Raw genomic sequence first — 19,226 nt, 5'->3', positions numbered from 1 at the left:
TCCCCCATCTCTCTTTGGGTCCCTAGTGACTATTCTTGCCCCAACTCATAGGGCAACCCATAAGTGAGGTTACTCATACTTTAGGAGAGAGGATGAAACAATAAGAGCATGGAAGAAAGTACGGGCTATGACTGAAAGGAGAGATACAAAGGGCCCCGTGAAGATCTCAAGGACCTAGATGTGGGTTGATTTGATAAAGACAAGGGTAGTGAAAGAACAGCTTGATGGGCAGCCCAACAGGATCTTGTTAGAACTGTGGCACCAATTAAAGCCAGAGCAGCAGTTCCAGCCACTGAGGTCCAGGACATGGAAGCCGGAGGCAAAGCCCCATGTCCAGCCTGTGTCCCTGCAAGACTTCCTGGGGGACAGTACTCAGGATCCACCTGGGCTCTCACCCCCACAGGAAGACAAATGGGCATCGTAGTTTGACTTGGGAGGTCAAGGCCTCCATCTTGGGAGATACGGTGGGGACCAGAAGCCACATGCAGAATTAGCAATTCATTGATCCCCCATAAATGTACAACATGTCCTAGTGCTGGTGGACACAGGAGCTGAATGTTCTCTCATTTATGGCAAGCCTGAGCATTTTCCTGGGACCCCTGCTGTGATAGATGGCTATGGGGGTAAGGCAATTAGAGTGAAGAAAGCCCAAATCCCATTGGGGATAGGGTGTTTACCCCCAAAGGAGTATACTATGTACATTTCTCCCATCCCTGAATATATTTTGGGGATAGATATCCTGCAGGACCTGTCGTTACAGACCCCTGCAAGTGAGTTCAGACTAAGGGCATGTGTGGTAAAGGTAGTACTGAGGGAATATGCTAAGCACCCACCTGTAGCTCTGCCTGTATCTTGGTGGGTGACAAATACTAAGCAGTATAAATTGCCTGAGGGACACAAGGAAATTGGAGAAACTCTAGAGGAGTTGGAGAAGGTGGACATCATAAAGCCCACTCATAGTCCTTTTACTTCCCCAGTGTGGTCAGTGAAAAAGCCAGACGGCTCCTGGCATATGACTGTGACCTACAGGGAATTGAATAAAGTCACACACCCTTTGCATGCTGCTGTCCCCTCTATAGCAGCCTTTATGGACACCCTCAGTCATGAACTAGGGATGCATCATTATGTTGTGGACCTTGCTAATGCTTTCTTCTCTTTTGACATAGCACAGGAAAGTCAAGAACAATTTGCCTTCACATGGGAAGGTTGGCAGTGGACTTTCACTGTTCTTCCACAGGGATACCTCCACAGTCCCACCATTTGTCATGGACTTGTAGCCCAGGACTTGGCTACATGGAAGAAACTGCAAAGAGTGCAGCTGTATCACTACATTGATGTATCATGCTCACATTTGGTTCTCTTTCAGATTTAGAAGGAACAATTCCTAGACTGGTGCAACATCTACAGGAGAAAGGATGGGCTGTGAACAGCACCAAGGTTCAGGGACCTGGTTTGTCTGTAAAGTTGGGTAAAATTAAAGTTATCCCAGAAGCAGTCAAAGACAAGGTTCAGGCTTTCCCTACCCCTGTTACTGTGGCAGTATTACAAGAGTATTGGGTCTTTTGGGCTACTGTTTATCCCGCACTTGGCACAAATTCTGAAGCCCTTGCACCAGTTGGTACAAAAGGGCATCAGGTGGGACTAGAATGAAACATGAAGCTGCTAAGTGAGCAGTCAAGGCTGTACAGCCTTCAGTGTAATGGACTCATCAAGGCCCTGTGAGCTAGGGATGTGGTGGGTACCAGAAGCCACATGGTGTTATGGGCGTCGGGCATAAAAAATATCATGTACAATATGGGCCCCCAGGATCCCGATGAGGAATTGTTCACCATAGGAATGAGAAATCTGGTGCTCTATGCAGCTCCCCCATCTCTCTTTGGGTCCCTAGTGACTATTCTTGCCCCCCTCATAGGGCAACCCATAGGGTATGAAGCAGCAGACACACTGGCCCAGGTGCTTTGGCTAGAAGGAAAGCCTGCCAAGATGATTATGGATGGAGCCTTTGGCAGCAGCTTAAATGGACACACCAACCTATTGGATTCAGGTCACAACTATGGAAAGGAGCAGAGATCCAGTACACCTTGACAGAGAAGTAACTGGCTGCTGTATACCATGCCTTGCTGGCTACAGAGCTCATCACCAGAACAGCTCCGACCAAGGTAGTAACCACCTATTCCTTCACAGTGTGGATGAGAGACTGGACCCAAAGGCCATAGAGTGGCATGACAAAGATGCCTACACTGGTCAAATGGGGTGCATACCCTCTCTACTAGCCCTTTAAGTGGAGAACTCCAATGCTTATTGGGGCCAGTGATGTATACCAGTAGAAAGCAGGAAGAACTTGCTTTAGAGTCACTGGTAGCCTAGAGTCCTTATCAGGACGGAAAAACCCCTCATAGATACCTGAAGATGCCTGACATACAGTCAGGGGCAGCCCCCAAAGTGGAGGGCTGTGCCTTTCCATCCTAAACTGAGACAATATGGATGGAGGATGGAGAGGGGAAGAGCAACCAGTGGGTTGAGTTGCAGGCAGTATGACTCGTGATCACCCAGGAGCTTTCCCCTATAGTTGTCTACACTGACAGTTGGGATGTCTATCAGGGCTTGCCCTGATGCCTACTGACATGGTAACTTGCCAACTGAATGGTTGGTCACTGGCCCCTTTCGGGGACAAGAGTTATGGCAAGACCTATGGCCCTCTGGTCAGACTAAGAGAGTTACTATATATCATGTGACTGGCCATTTGCCTTTGGCATCCCCAGGGAATGAAGCAGCAGACACAATGGCCCAGGTGCTTTGGCTAGAAGGAAAGCCTGCCTCTGATGTAGCCCAATGCTTACATCAGTGTTTGTTGCACATGGGGCAAAAAACAATGTGGGCTTTAGCCCATCAGTGGGGCTTGCCGTTGACCTTTGAAGAAGTCAGCAGAGCCTGGAAGGAATGCCTTGTGTGCTCAAAGAGGGACTTACACTGAATCCCACAGCAACATGGGACAATTAATAGTAAAGGGGCCGATACCCCTTGTCAGGTGCTAGATAGACTATATTGGGCCTCTGCTCATACCAGAAGGATATCGGTATGCCATAACTTGTGTGGAAACAGCTACTGGATTATTGGTTGCTTTTCCTGCACATCATGCAGATCAGCAAACAACCAAAAGGGGCCTAGAACATCTCATTGAAGCCTATGGCCAGCTGCAGGTGATTGAGAGCAATCAAGGTACCCACTTTACTGGACATGCATTACAAGAATGGGTGCCACAATTAAGTGGAAGTTTCACGTACCATATAACCCTACTGGGGCAAGTATGTTAAAGAATTACAATGATTTGTTGAAATCTGGCCTTAAGTCAAACACCAATAGTCTATGGGGCTGGTCAGTTTGCTTAAGGACAGTGCTAATTCGTTTAAATGAGAAGCCCTGAAAAGGAACCTTGATCCCTGTGGACAGGCTAATACACATTGCTGTCTCTCCTATACAACTGTATGTGCACACCAAAGAAGAGTTATTGAAGCCAGCATATGGCCAGCACAGCAATATCCTGCTGCCAGCCCCGACTGCTTTAAAACCTGGAGACTCTGTTGAGTGGACGTGGCCCTAGACATTTCGACACATGGCCAGCTAGTGATTACTGGCCCCTCTGGCACCTTGGGGAAAAGGCCTGGAAGCTGGCCTCCTGTGTGTTCCTGGAGTAACAGCATAGTGGCCCCCAAATATCATGGTAGTGTACCCAAAATATCCAAGAAGTAAGAGCACCTTATGGGAAAGTCTTGTTTTATCTTTATGGCCACTGCATGTACCTCTCATAGCCCTATATATTGACCCATCTGTAACTCCCACAGGGAGGGGAGTGAAGTCTGAAATACTAGACCAGGACAAGATCCCATTCCTGCCACCCTCCTATCACAGGACCACTCTCTTGCATGCATCCTAACTGATAGACAAGATTTGCCTATGCTGGTGTCATTAAAACATGTACCTTATCTCCCTTCAGGTTATTTTCTTCTACAGTCCCTGTGGTCTGGACCCGCCCCCTGGCTACAGCTGCCAAGTGATGATTGCTCTGAACTCCCAACCTGTTCAGCTACTGACTGCCTGTGGAATGGGTGAGCTCTGCACTTAATCTGCATAGGACTTTGAACCTAGCTGAATCCTCTGACTTGAGGATTATCATGTTGTTATTGCATGTTATTAGTATCATTACAGTTTTCTCACACAGGGGCCACTGTGGAAGATGGGGAATGAGTAGATTGTGAGGTGAGATTTCTGGAAGGGTGGGCTGTGGGCAAAACCGCAACATTTCCAGAATCTCTTGCCTGGCCTTAGTGCATCTCCATATCAATAGGTGTTTCCAAGGGGTGAAAAGAAGTAGTCCATCTCCATATCAATAGGTAATTACATTGGGGAGAGAGGGCATACCTGCACTGGTGAGGTTGGGTGGGGTCTCTTTTTCTGCAGCTGGGTCATGACAGACACAGGCAAGCAGAAGTGGACAACTTCTTATAGGCAATAAATGGGTTTCTCCCACTTTATTTCTCCCTTTGACTGATTTCAGTTTCAAAGGTATTTTTCTCCCAGAGTTACAACTCCCAACCAAAAAACTACTTTTACATACTAACACTGCAACCAACATCAATCTCATGATGTTTTTTTACCTTCATGAAAGCTGTATAATGCAAAAGGGTCTTCATAAATATTTAGCTTACTTGATTCATACAACAAAAGCATGATGTATTCATCATTAGAGATGAAGAGATGAGAGGCTAAGGAGATGAACTATTGTACACAATCTCAATGCCAATAAATGGAATGGATATAAACAGAACCAAGAGCTTGTGTCATAGATTGCTGCTATTCCACTATTCTACAATGCCTCCTATGATCTATTTCAGATCAAAGGTTCACTGCCTCTCCATCCCTACTACAACAAACCTATTTCCTAGGTATAATAATTTGGCCTCAATCTATCCAGTTGTATGGTATTGCCCACTTACTCCACCACTACCACCACCACCACTACAATAAGGATGACTATTTATTCTCCTGACAATATGCCATGCTCATTTGAGCCTCTGAACATTTACTTGCTCAACAAAGTTTCCTCCTTTCTCTTCCTATCTACTTACAACTTACTCATGCATTAGCACAAATTACACATCCTCCATTAAGCCCTACACCAACCCATCCCTATTCTTTGCTATGCCTACAGAATTTGTAAACTTCACCCAAAGTTTGGCAATTACACTGGACTGCTCCTCTTGTTCAAATGTGTTGGTCTCACTTTCCAGGCTGTTATTCAGCGGCCACACAAGGTACATACAGCAGCAATGTTAGGAGCTTACAGTCAGTGTCTGTTCTAACCAGTCAGTGCCCATGACATAACAGTTATTAAATATTTTGAAATTCATCCCTGCTGATTTCCCAACCTAAACCACAAACTTTTTGTGAACAGGAACCTTGTCTTATAAAGACATATTATATCCTCCAAACCAAGCACAGTCCTAAGCACACAGCTAGTGCCCAATATATATTTGATAATAAATTTGAAGGGAGTGAAGTATGTTGTGTTGTGAGAAAAAATACTCCTTAGTCATATCTACACTGGAAAGAAGGGTTGAAAAGATAACAAAATATTTTCAAGATCAGCAGGCTTATGTCAGTGACATATTTTAATATCTCATTTAAAGATATTCTGTTCAGCTCATAACTGCCAAAATGTTTTATAAATGTTTTTACCAGGAGTGTGAAAAAAACATTTCAAAAATATTCAAGTAGATGTCTTAACAGCCCAAAATAAAATGTTTGCTGAGGCTACAAAGACTGGCAGAACTCTGCTTCATTTCAAAAAGTTTCCAGGCAATGGAAATGTTTTCCTGGAAAATACTACCTTTTATTTAGAGAACACTTGCCATGAACACTTAGTCATTAAGTAATTTAAGGTTTCCTCACAAGCTCTTTGGAGGAAATCTATTACATGAATGAAATTATCAGCACCTGTAATGTGTAAAAAAATACATTTCGCTAAATACATGAAATCCATCTAAGTAGTTTTCCATGTAAGGAGGAAATAATCTTCTATACTTTTCAATCTATTTACGGTTCTTTTAAAATTTTCTAAAAATTTCTTTTAAAATTATAAAGAAAAATATAAAATTCTTAAGTGTTTCTCTGTCTGCTATATACATAAATCCAAAAAAACTGGAGGGCTTATTTTATTCCAAATGCCAAGTAATTTTCAAACAGACAAAACAGCCATTTCATTCAATGAAAAGAAATGGTAACTTCAAAGCTATTTTTAGCAAAATCTTTGAGTTCATGTCAAATCACCTTTCAATGAGAGAGCAACTCGGTTTGGATGGTTCACTTCAATCATCTGCAGTAAATCATATAATGAAACCTAAGAAAACAAGTTCTTCTGAGAGTTTCGAAGCCAACTAAGTCTTATTCTTTCAAACATCAAAAGACACAACTAAATTCTACTTCGAACACATGGTTTGTACACTTAGTCTTTTTAAAATATCGACAAAAGGATATCTGTTTTATTTACCTGTTTAGAACTTCAGTGAGTTTTACAAAGCCAGTATAAGCCAGTTCAAATGCTCCTCTGTGCCTGGACTGTAAGAGGTGGTGTTTAAAGTAATCTCCTATTTCTTTTACCTTTAAAACAAAACAAAAATAAATATTCAATTTATGATTACATTTACATTTCTATTTATGTCAATTACGTCACATTTAATCCTCACAATAATTCCATGAAATAAGTAATATTATTATCTTCATTTTACAATGGAGACAATGAGACCTAGAAAGGTCAATGCACTCACTGAAGGTTGCACAGCGAGTATGTGGTAGTCAGTACATAAACCCAGGCAGTCTGGCTTGAGTTGGCCATCTTCTACTGCTACACCAGGACAGCTTCACAAACCTAACTGTGTTCTCTTTGCTAGATCTTATTATTCAAAACCAGCAGCATATCAGACAAGCTGACAACCTTCACGCTCCTAGGCCTCAGTGAAATGATTACCATTTTTAATCTTAAAAAACTTTTCTTCTACTGTGGTTGAAATAAACATAACACAAAAATTATTACTTTAACCATTTTTAACTGTACAGTTCAGTGGCATTCATTACCTTCACACTGTTGTGCAATCATTGGCACCATCCATCTTTTTCTTCCTAAACTGAAATTCCAACCCATTAAACAATAATTCCCCAATAACTATCTTTCAGAGATATATATAAATGTTAGTAGCAATACAAGATTTGAACAAAAGACCTTAAAATTGACAGGCTTTACTTCAGAACAAGGGAATTTTCCACACTGCTACCCAATCACTTACTTATATGTTGCCTTTCTGCATCAAGGTTAGACAAATAATAAATATGACTATTTATTTTAAATGGGACATGACTGATAATTAGTTGTTAATGAGGTTTTGTACAGAATTAATGATTAAATTCGTTGGGCTGATAATACTCTTTATATCATTAAGATTTGGTGGCTATCGGCTTTAGAAAAATTCCAATTTTGTATATAACTTAGGACCAAAGTTATAATTGGCTATCTTATGATCCAGGTCTCCCTAGCAGATCATAGTTGGGGAAGCAGTCAAGCTGACCAAAGATAGCTCAGATATGCTTATCTAGAAACATCTTCTATCTCAGCAGTGAGTACATTTGTATTCTTCATACATTAGAGAAGATAAACAGTATGTGGAGTAAACATGACTGTAGGCTAGTGTCTCACTTTCCTCATCTATAAACTGTCAGGTACTTTTACTATCTTCATTTTACAATGGGGTAAATAAGGCCCAGAAAGGCCAAGTAACCCACTGATGGGTGCACAGAAAGTAACAATAGTACTTGCCCTCATGGGTTGTATACTAAATTGAATTCAATCTAAAAGCTCGCCCATAACCTATAATCCAGCTCAGTTCAATATGAGCTCTGTCTGGGGTTCCAAATAGAGGACAAGTAAAGACATACTCTATACTCATATCTGATTAAACAGAGAAAACAAATGACTCACTTAGAGAAATAAGAATTAGATATGAAACCAACAAAAGACAAGAAAAGCAGTATATAATAGAATAGAATTTTAAACCTTCTAACACATTAATATCCCAAAGAGTGACATGTCATGTTCTTCAGCATAAGTTTTCAGCTAAAGAGCTGATGAAAGTCCTAATTTTTAGTATTTTTGAAAGGCCACATTCTACTGGCTGTCAAAGGCCACAGTTGGGGTAAGCTTTATCATTTTACCTTCAACACAGTAATTTCAGAATATATCTTGAACAGAATGATCAAGCCTTAAATCTGAATTTAACCCCCAAAATAGATCTGAAGCCAGTAATTCTAAAATATGGGAACCAGAAGAAATACCAGTTAGCTCACTTGTTATAACCATCATGTCCATTATTAGAGAAATAAAAGGTGTTTTGAGCCATAGAAAATAAAAACTGGAGGCCATAGAAATGGAGTTTAATTTTTTTCAAAATGTTACAGGTATTAAAACGTACTTCAGGAAAACAAAAATGTTACTGATGAAGTGCTGTTCTGTAGATTTATAACAGTTGTATAATCTAGTTAAGCAAAGATCAGATTTTTCATTGCTTTCTTTATCCTAACTCTCTTCTGAAGAGCCTAAACCAAAAAAGCATATAAAAAAATCAAAGGCCTCAGAAGTGTGACCAGTGGATGGTCTTCTCAAGAGTGGACCTGAACTCTAGGTAATCTTGGCCTCAGTAAACAGAATGAGATTCTAAGGACACAAGAGAGAGGTAGACAGTTTGTCCTCATTTCATCTTGCACTTAATTTCCCAACAAATCCAAGTAATACCCAGGCTTACTATGAATTTTTTCCTTTGAAAAGAATATAAAATTTCTGTTAATCATACAATAGGCATTTCCTTAGCGCCTGCCAAACGCTGAGCAGCTTAGTGCTAGGGTAAATAGGAAAGACAGAAAACAAAACAAGACATCTGTCACAAGAGGCTTTCTGGTCCGAGAAAACCAACATGCTGGGTGGCACCTATTAGAAGCATAATGGCTCCAAGAAATTAAGATTCTTCTTTACTGGAATAAATTACTAGAAAAAACTTCAGGTCTACATCTTGAACAGGAGATACTTGGGTAGACCAAAGTGGAAGAGGATAACTAATATGAGACAAGGCTGGGGGCTAGAACGAATGAAAAAACATTTATTAAGTACCTGCTATGTGCCAGGAGAGACACTTTACTGGGTTATTTTATACAAATGAACATAGAATATATAGGAGAGAGATAGCAGACTTGGCTGAATGGCCTCAAGGTTTCACGTTGGAAACAGTGAAGGACAGCATTGCAAGGTAGGGGTGTGTCCTATTACTAAGGGTGGGAGGAGTCAGTAGGGCAGTGTGGTCAATGAGCAACTAACTGAACAGGGAAAGAGGGCCATGCTGACACCCTTAGATAATCAGATTACAGAGAACAGATTTGATGCAAACAACTTAGAAAATTAATGATAATAGAATCAGAAACAGAATTTTTAAATTTAATTTAAAAAAAATGAAGAAGTTCCCTGAAAACTCCAACTCAATTGTTTTTCTATTAGATGCCAGTAAGATCCTGTTTAAAGTTCACAAAACACTTTCCTTTATTGTGGATGATGTCTTTACAAAATATTTTCATAATAACATACACCTTAAGAATTATGAAAGGGAATTAAGGTGAAAATGAAAAAGAAAAAGGGCACTGATTTCTATTCTTACAATTAAATTCTAGTCACTATTTTTTAAGGTAAGCAGATCCTGGTTCTAACTTTTCATAAAAACCTACTTCTACAGAGAAATTAGCATGTTTTATGGATTTACAGGGTGTACATTTCCACAAGGGAGGACAGCTACGTGCATGTCTCTAGGCATCTACAATTCACCAGCAGACTAATTTGGGGAGTTAAATACTCACTCTAGAGCATTAAACCCACAAAGGACAAATGTAAATACATTTTTAATTTGTTTTTTTCTCTATACATTAGAAATGCAGTAAAAAAAAAATCAAAGCTAATTTCACTCTATAAATTAGGTGAACCCAAGAGTATTTAAACACAGGTGTGACATCTCTACACAGAGCATGTGCTTAGAGTGGTAAAGACCTGAGACTGGAGCCAGAGGGCTGAGTTCAGAAGTACTTGGCTTCCTTGCTAACACAAGCTAATTAAGCAATACAGTTCCCTCATCTGTGAAATGGAATAAAACTGGAATTTACTTCACAGGAATAGTCTGAGAAATAGATAAGATTACACATATAAGCGTTTAACAGAGTAGCAAATAATAATACATGCCATGTTCGTTTTCAATTTGTATCCCTAAACTTTAATTTAAATTTTGACTTTAAGACACAGCCACTTCTTATAACCTTAGGAATGTCGGCAGTTAGGAATTTCTAATTCCACTTTGGTTAAATGAACAGTTTATAAAAGTTTACACAACAGCAAGAAAATTAACATTTCACACTGTACATTCTCTGCTGCAGTGATTTCTTCCTAACACTTGGGATTTCCTCAAAGCCCAAACATTGTTCTCCTACATAATAACAACAAAGATAATAACTTTCTGGTATTCAAACATCTTACCAGAATGTTTATTCTTTGCTTTCTAGCAAATTCATAATCATGTGCCATTTTAACCATTTTCCTTTCATCTGACTTTTTAAAATGAATTTCTGTCTTGTATTCCCTATATTTCTAAATTCTTTGCAGTCAGAGAATGACATATTATATTTCTTTATGTCCTCATAACACCCTTGTAGTAAGGCAGTCAATAAATAGGTGACTAAATGATGCATTTAACTTCATTTAAAGCTTAAAAATGGTAACCTGCGTTCAGTACAATACTTATAACTTCTTTTAAAAAAATCTTGGCAAATTGAATACAAAACGCAATTTCTTTAACACTTATGAATGTTAATAATGTACATCCCACTTTGTAGTCCATTACAGAAAATTTAAAACAGTAACAAATATACTTGGAATGGATCAACCTAATTAGTTATCCATTTGCATCATAAAAAGTACAGCAAAATCTAAGGTAGGAATTTTTTAAAATACCTACTTTCAAATAGTTGGTAATTATTTTTATTCATGTGATTTCTGTAGCGATAATTACTAGGAAGGGGAAAGCAGATAAGAAAAATCTATGGTAAAGCTTTTTAGGAATATCAGGGGAAATAATATATGAATTGTTTCTCCAGGTAGAGGAAGTTGTTTAAAAAAATTAGGCATTGAGTATCGAATATCCCAAGGAACAAGAACCAATGAAATATATCAAGCAAAAACCTCTACATCAGCAAAACATCCAGCTTGAAACCTAGACACACCCCAGTCAGGAAGTTGTGAGATAAGGTTGCATATTGCTCACTCTTTAAGGGTCTCGACTTACATCCCTCAAAGCTGGTTTTATCTGTGCCTCTTGTACATGGATATTATGAAAGAACCTTTCATTACTTGATTACTTCGCAGGAGGAAAGTCAGACATGCCTCTGAATGAATACATTTTCCTCCTGATGAAGCCACGGAGGGACACACTGTTTCACGAGAAGTGATTTAGGAAAATGGATCATTTGCTAAAAAGTTCAGTAGTGAGTTGCCTTACTGTCCCTGTTGCTTGCAAAAATTTGGTTGGGTATGGGAAGTAGGGAAAATTAAATTTAAAGAAAAATTAAATGCACAGTGCAGAACAAAGGCAGCACTGTGCCATGTCAGAACACAGGCTGGAAAGAAGAATTGGGTTCCTGTCCCAGAGCTGCCACAAACCAGCTTTGTGATCTTGGGCAAACCAGGTAATATCCAAGGGCTTCAGTTTCCCCTTGTACAGGGGAGCTGGATAATATCATCTCTGTGATCCTTCCAGCTCTAATAGTTTGCGAATAGAGAACTGAATACTCAGAATTGTAAACAAGCACCAGTTCTTCTCCTTGTATGGCAACAAAAATTCCCAAATTGTCATCTCCCTAACTGCTGACCTGTTATAAACTACACTCATGCATGTGGGATTTAAGTAATTACCCCTTTTTACAAAGAGCTGTAAAATCAAGATGGACTTAAAGGGACTAGGCTACAAAAGAATTCTTCCCTGCTGTTTACATTTGAGATATCCAATTTCAAATTATAGTAGAATTACACTAGTTTTTCAAGAGTGAAGGGTGAGTAGAGACTAAAAGAAGCATCAGGCTTCACATCAGTGTTTAGGTTGGATGGAACAGCCTCTTTCATACATTCAGAGAAAAGGAGATCACAGTTATTACTCTTGGAAGTAAGAAAAACAAGTTCAACATTTTCCCCCAACAATGGGTCATATTCTGCCTATAAGACCCTTCACTGCCCTTGTCTCTACTGGCCTGGTATGGTCACCCTCATCTAAGGTTTAAATTCTTAGTTTTGCCGCTAGGTGCACAGATCTAGTACCATGCCCTTGGAAGAAGGGGGACCTCAGCCATAGCCCCACCACTCCAATGTAAATGGCATTCTTCTCTGTCATTTGTATTTTTAACTCTTAAAAATTTTAAGCTTATGGGATTATTTTTAATTCAAAGGAGTATCATGGAACAAAATTTTACGTTTAAATGCAGGAATCCTCTAGTAATATGAAAAATACTAATTTCTTTATGACTTTGGATTTTCATATGAAAAATACTAATTTCTTTATGACTTTGGATTTTCTTTCACTAAATGCTCCTAAACTGAGGCATTTCTTTAAAGACAACATGATCGAGAATAAAGGTTTCCACAGAGGGCAGAGTTTCACTCAGAACAGTACTATCACATACACATACATCCTTGATGGCTCATTCAGTCGTTAATTTCTTCTCAACCTACACATGTGAGGTCACCACGTGAATGGCAACATGGAGAAATGATTGAACCTCATTAAAACAGAAACTAATGTTTTACAGGAAAACAGTATTCTATTTTTTATTCAAGAAACCAACCATCAGTAGAGTGCTTTACACAGTCTCTGTTTGTTAGTTACTGCTTTTTTTTTTAGCAAACACCTTTTTTATTTTATATTAATTCCAATCTTAACATGTTATCCCACATAAATTAAATTCATAAAAGTTGGGTGCACTTATGCAAAGGTATCAAAGCAAAATGATTTTCATAGGAAGCTTTCACGTCTTTCTCAGTTACAGTAAAAGCAAAATATGCTTGCTTCCCTTAAGTTTTTTTTTAAAACATTATCCAACAAACCCAAAAACACTAAGTGTTTTAACTTGTACTTGAAAAGAAGTTGAGAAGTCAAGGGACTCGAGCACATGTTTACTTCCTAGTGAGATGGTGACCATCAGTGAAGTAATCATTAATCATAGCTGGATTCCTCAGGAAAGATGTTGGCATTGGCACCATAGTAGTCACAGCAATGACTGCAAGTAACTCTAGGACACTAACGCCTATTTGATTTGGAAGAGAATAAGGAACACAATGATGCCGGCAGTGTGCTGTTCCCCTTTGCCGTTCTTCATCTTTGGGCCTTGCAACATCACAGCCCAGCTGTTAACCAGATGTAAGCACATGAGCCACAGTGAGTGTGAAAATAAAAATATCAGCATTATTTCCATGGAACGAGTCACATGGTTATTATAGAAATAATCAGCATTAGCGTAGTACAATTTTCTTTTGTTCTGAAATGTTGTAACACCCTAGGGGAAAAATTATCTTTACTGAAAAGGTTAAAAATGAAAGTACATGTTATAATATCTTTGCTGGACAATGGTGGGAAATTGATTTGTTGAAACCATATGGAAAGGAAGAGGGAATCAATTAGAAACAGAAATCTAATAAATCTAAAATATTTCCAAATGAAATGCTTGTGGTAAGTTAATTTCTTGTAAACACTGCACTCAAGTCACTTGAACAGTCCCAGATGGTGAACTAACTTTGTGGTCATAAAATAAAAGTCAAAAAAGACAAAAAAAAAAAAAAAAAAACAACAACAAAGTGACTACAACTTTATCATCAATGTAGTAGGAAACAAGAGTTCCATAGTCAACATACTTGTTTTCTTTGCAAAGCTTAGGAGGTTTGTGGAGTTTTCCTAGACAATTTCATTTAAATTTTAAATTTGTATGTGCTAAGAGGAGAAATAAGAATTAAAATAATAGTGAAGTTAAAACTGAGGTAAAATCTATAGTTATTCATAGAACTTAAAAAAATAGAAATATTTCAAAAAATGTCATAGTTTTGACATGTTTTGCAATGCCCAATTCCTAAACTACCATGAACTTTCTTCAGTTGACATTTGTATGATTTTATTCAAGAACGATTCAAGACTCTTTTTAAAAAACTGAATTGGTTATAAATGAAAGTTTGCGATTTATGATTTGACCAAAAATTACACCAGGTAGAATAAACATCTACCCTACCTGCTCCACTGTCAGAGATCCATCAGGAGATTCTGGCGCAGACTGCATGGGTAGAAGCTGGCACAGTGTGCCTAAAAGTAAGGCAACTTCCTTCATACTTCTCCAACAACACACCAGTACCATCTGAGCAGTCACATCACATGTTTTTCCTTCTTTACCTTAAAAAAAAAAATCTATTGCAACACTAGACACTTGATTACTCACATCCAGGTTTCTTAGAACAAGCTTATTCATAATTTCCCCAAGAATAATCTGCTTGAAAACAAACCATTTGTCATACATTTATTCAGGAGAAAATAACTAACATTTGTTAAGCATGTGCTACAAGTAGGAAACATGCTAAGTATTTTTCAATATACTATTTTCGTAATAAGTTTTCAAATAACACACAATATTGCCTCAAAACTTAACTCTAATCTTTGGGAATTAATGAAACAAACACTGCCTCTCAGTTATCCATAAAATATGACTATAACAAATATACCATTACTTATTTTGGTGGTAGTTATATCAGTAAAGGAGTAGGATAGAAATTTTAAATTAAAATAAAATACAAATTCTTTTTCAAAATAGATTTGAATTCCATGGCCAATAAGCTATAATTATCCTTAGTCTCTTTTTCTAATTTTAGGAATATTTTAGTACTAACATTAAAAAAAAATCCAGACAAAGTATTAAATTTAAAAGGTAAGTTAACAAAACAGTATTTACAATGTAATCACATTTGTGTTTTTTAAAGGTCCACTAAAGTAAAAGGTAAATAGACATAAACATAAATATATGGAATAGGTCTAAAGGATAGAAAGGATGAGGTGGGACTGGAGAGGAAATGAAGGAGTACTTTAATTTGTTTCTAATTCATATTTACCTCTATATTGTTTGAAACTATTATAATAAGCACGTTATTTTATGTAATTTAAAAGAAAAATATTACAGAGAAATTATACAAGACAATATCTCCATCTAGTGGAGAAGGTAGAATATGTGATAAATCACTAAGATATTAGTGCTTCTGATGACTTTTTATAGCATTATAGAAAATTATAAAATAACAACCTTCTGGAGGGTTGGTACAACAGAGCAGCTCACATTTTACTGAGCAGTAAGGTTTGTTTCCTCTAAAAGGCTGCTTGATTATAAGGACGGACAGCAGACAACAAAGAGCTGTACTGCTGGGAGAAGCTGATGGCTGCCCAAACCCAAGTTCACTGTGCATCACAGCTCTTATATCACCTGACTGTCAAGACAGGTTTAGCACTCAAAGGCTTTTTGTTATGACACCTTATATACTGCACTGGGGCACACCATAAAGTTATAAATGCATTCCCCAAAATAAATCATTTATAAGTTCAAAAAGTACTTTACTTTCTAGAAATGTTCTGCACACATGTACAGACTCTGATTTATTATATAAAAGAGCACTTTGTATACACTGTCACTTAAACACTGATTATAGTATTCCAGTATTGATTTTACACGTGCTACCTTTGCTTTCTGCAGAAGCATCAATACTCCGTACACTGGCATTCAAGTCTTTCAAATCAAAACTATCACGTTCTTTCAGTATTTTGGCTTGATTGAAGTAATCATTAGTATCTCGTGGTTGAATCTCATTCAAAATTGTCTGTAAGCGGCTTGCTGACTCTGAAGAAGAGAGATGAGGTTGCATAAGACCTCACAGTTCCATATCATATGCAGATCTACCTTAGGATAATTTGCCCTCAAAAATTTTGTAATTTTCTGCTACAGCTGTAGATGCACTCATCCCACCAGCTCCTGGACTTGCCATGGGAATGAAGGAGATATCTAAGCTGGCCTGTGCATACAGTAAAACAACAAATTTGACTGGATCTATACTGTTGGAACTCAACCAAGAATTAGGAGAAGTGCAAATTGTAGCGCTCCAAAATCTTACAACTACAGACTATTTACTGTTAAAAGAACATAAGGGATGTGAACATTCCCCAGGAATGGGTTGTTTTAATTTGTCTGATTTCTCTCAGACTGTTCAAGTTCAGTTGGACAATATCCACCATATCATAGATAAGTTTTCACAAATGCCTAAGGTGCCTAACTGGTTTTCTTGGTTTCACTGGAGATGGCTGGTAATTACAGATATGCTTTGGTTATGTAACTATACTCCTATTATGTTAATGTGTGTGCGCAATTTAAGTAGTAGCTTAAAACCTATACATGCTGAAGTTACTCTACAAGAAGATATGTCAAAGAAATAATCAATCTTCCCATGTTTTCTTCCGCCTGCTATTTCTATAGCTTTTCTTCTTCCTTCCTAATTACAACCCTTAAATAGAATTCGTGCCTCATATCAAATTTACCGAGTATCATAATTCTTCCAAGTGGTAAAGATACCTCAAGATAAATGCTGGGCATAGAAGCCACAGGGCATAAATATGCAAAGAAATAAAAAGCTAACCATTTCAAACAATAAGGCTTCTCTCTCACTTACCAACTTTACATTTCCCTGTATGGCCCCGGAAGATGACTGGTTAGCCAGAGACGGGTAAGATTCCTCAAGGGAGGAACAACCTAAGACAGGCACAGTCGCAGGGGGGTCATCAGGTGAGAAATTGGGGATCAACAGAGGTGAGGCTTAGAACCTCACCCCCCCCGTTCTGAGAGAAATCTTCTGCATACGTGGATGTTTTATTGCCCTGGTCTAGCTTGGATTAACACATAGTCTACAGGCACACACCTGATCATCTACATTTGCTCTCTTACAACACTAAACTATGTTTTCTACCTTTATCTTGTATCTACCTACCACTTCAGCATTTTATTAAAAATAATAATAATAAAGAGAGAAATGTGGTATCCACACATAAATCAAGTATAAAAACCAAATGAGTATTCATATTTGAACTGACTGTTTATAGTTCATAATGCATGAGCAAAACCGAAAGTTTCTGTGATGACTGCCCTTGTACTGTTCACTATGTAACTTATTCAGTATGTAAGAATTTGTTCTCCATGTAAGAACTTGTTTGTTATGCCTCAGAAGATTGGAGACTGATGAAAATTAGGCTTGGGGTGGATTAATGATTGTGCATTGAGCATTGACTCCCCTATACAGAATTTTATTGTCGTTAACAACCATTTGATCAATAAATATGAGAGATGCCCTCACAAAAAAAAAAAAAAAAGAAATGACCAAAGTTAAAAAAAAAAATTTTGTAATTTTCAATACTCAATTATCAGCTCTATTAAAAGGGACTCACCAATACAGTGAGGATAGATAAAGTATTTGTACACTAGTATTTTTAATATACTATTTAATATAATATAATAATAATATTAGTATAATATATATTATATTAGTATAACATAACAATATTTAATATAATATAGTATTTTAATATAATATAGCATTTTTAATATACTACCTAGTATAAGAAGTATACTACAGTATACTTTTTAAATATGGCAAATATTCTCAATAGGTTGAAGGTAGGGCAAAAAAAACACAACAGAAACTATCTATAGGGGTTAGGAGGCAAAAGGCATGAGTTTCCCTCTAAGTTACATAACTTCTCTTAGTGTTGTCTAAGAATCTCAAATAAGGTGTTCAATCACATGAAAGAAGAAAAACTTAGATAAATTTTGTTTTAAGAGGTGAGAAACTCCAACAACAAAAATAATCTCTTATAGCCCAGGACTATCATAAAGATTCCATATTTAACTTTGAAATACATTGTATAATATACTGCTTTCTAAGTATGAATTACAGTCCTAGTATTATATGAAACTTCATTTTATTCCCTTAGCACTCACTGGATTAGGAAATGTGAACTCCATGAAAGCAATACATTATCTGTCTGTTCACTACTAGTCGCCAGTGCCTAGAACAGAAACTGGCTCATGGCAGAGGTTCAGTAGCATGGGCTGATGTAATGAATAGACAACAAGGTAATACAGAGCTAGCCAGGCTGATTTTTTAAGAAAATAAGAACATGTAATCTTCTGAAACCAATTAACAAATCAAAGAACAGGAATTTACTGTATACCTATTATATACACTTATATTTTAGGTATTATGGGAAATTCAAAGATGAAAACTGCTATTACAATGATTCAATCAACATCTTATGTTTACTTGTGGCTTCCATGAAATTTTGCTAAAAACAGATTTTGACAGCCATGAAAAGTAACACTTGGCTCCAAAAAGAAACCATGGAAAGACTAAGAAAAAATGATGATCAGAATAAAACTTTAAGAACCCTACCTATTCATTTTTATGGCTTTCAGAGGAGACTTTTTTCAAGGAATTCAGAAAGCATGGTGGATAACATGGGAAAGAAACAAGAAAAAGGGAGATAACCAGAGGAAAAAGAAAAGGCAAAATTAAGACAATGTCTGTGGCCTATCAACAGGTTTTCAGACCAACAGGTATTTTGAAACTTTAATAACAAACAGAATGTTAGCACACTTTGCAGGCCTACCCACAATAGGTAATCACACATTGGAAATGATGCAGCAGCCTGAAGCACAGGATTTTCAGCCAGAGATATTTCTTCTTCAAGATTTTCTAAACAAGCATTCAGGATTTCTCATCTAGAATCTACTGCTACTTGCCTGATCCAAATATTAACTATGAAACTGTATGTTCCTCAGTGCCATGTATTGTTTAAGTGTAAAAAGCATCAAACTTGGGTAGTTAGACTATCAGCCAAAAAAATAAATACTAAGACATCAATCTTAGTATTATGAACCATCAACAGTCTTCCATCTCATTTTTAGTAAACAAAACCTAGCATTTTCCATTCAGACACAGAATTCCAGGTTATCTAATTATCAGCCCAAGAGAAGGAAGA

At 37.5% G+C, this 19,226-nt stretch overlaps 1 protein-coding gene across 11 annotated transcripts in view; it reads right to left on the bottom strand.

Annotated features, from left to right (window-relative positions):
- The window catches only part of THADA (THADA armadillo repeat containing), a 362,728-nt gene that overhangs the window by 310,385 nt on the left and 33,117 nt on the right, over window positions 1-19,226 (bottom strand). For 9 of the 11 annotated variants that reach the window (XR_005032689.2, XM_036925595.2, XM_036925596.2 and 6 more), the window contains exons 20-22: window positions 15,880-16,041; window positions 14,398-14,555; window positions 6,548-6,657 (exon numbers count right to left, since the gene is read on the bottom strand). Coding sequence is in view for 10 of the 11 variants with exons in the window: in XM_036925595.2 (XP_036781490.2) it covers window positions 6,548-6,657; window positions 14,398-14,555; window positions 15,880-16,041 (430 nt within the window). In the remaining variant the exon portion in view is untranslated. The remainder of the gene's footprint in view (window positions 1-6,547; window positions 6,658-14,397; window positions 14,556-15,879; window positions 16,042-19,226) is intronic. The other 2 variants (XM_036925597.2, XM_036925599.2) reach the window with 1 other exon arrangement.

This window comes from Manis pentadactyla, chromosome 2, assembly GCF_030020395.1.
Source record: "Manis pentadactyla isolate mManPen7 chromosome 2, mManPen7.hap1, whole genome shotgun sequence".
NCBI lineage: Eukaryota > Metazoa > Chordata > Mammalia > Pholidota > Manidae > Manis > Manis pentadactyla.
The sequence above is the reverse complement of the archived record's forward strand: the minus strand, read 5'-3'. Positions and strand labels throughout refer to the sequence as shown.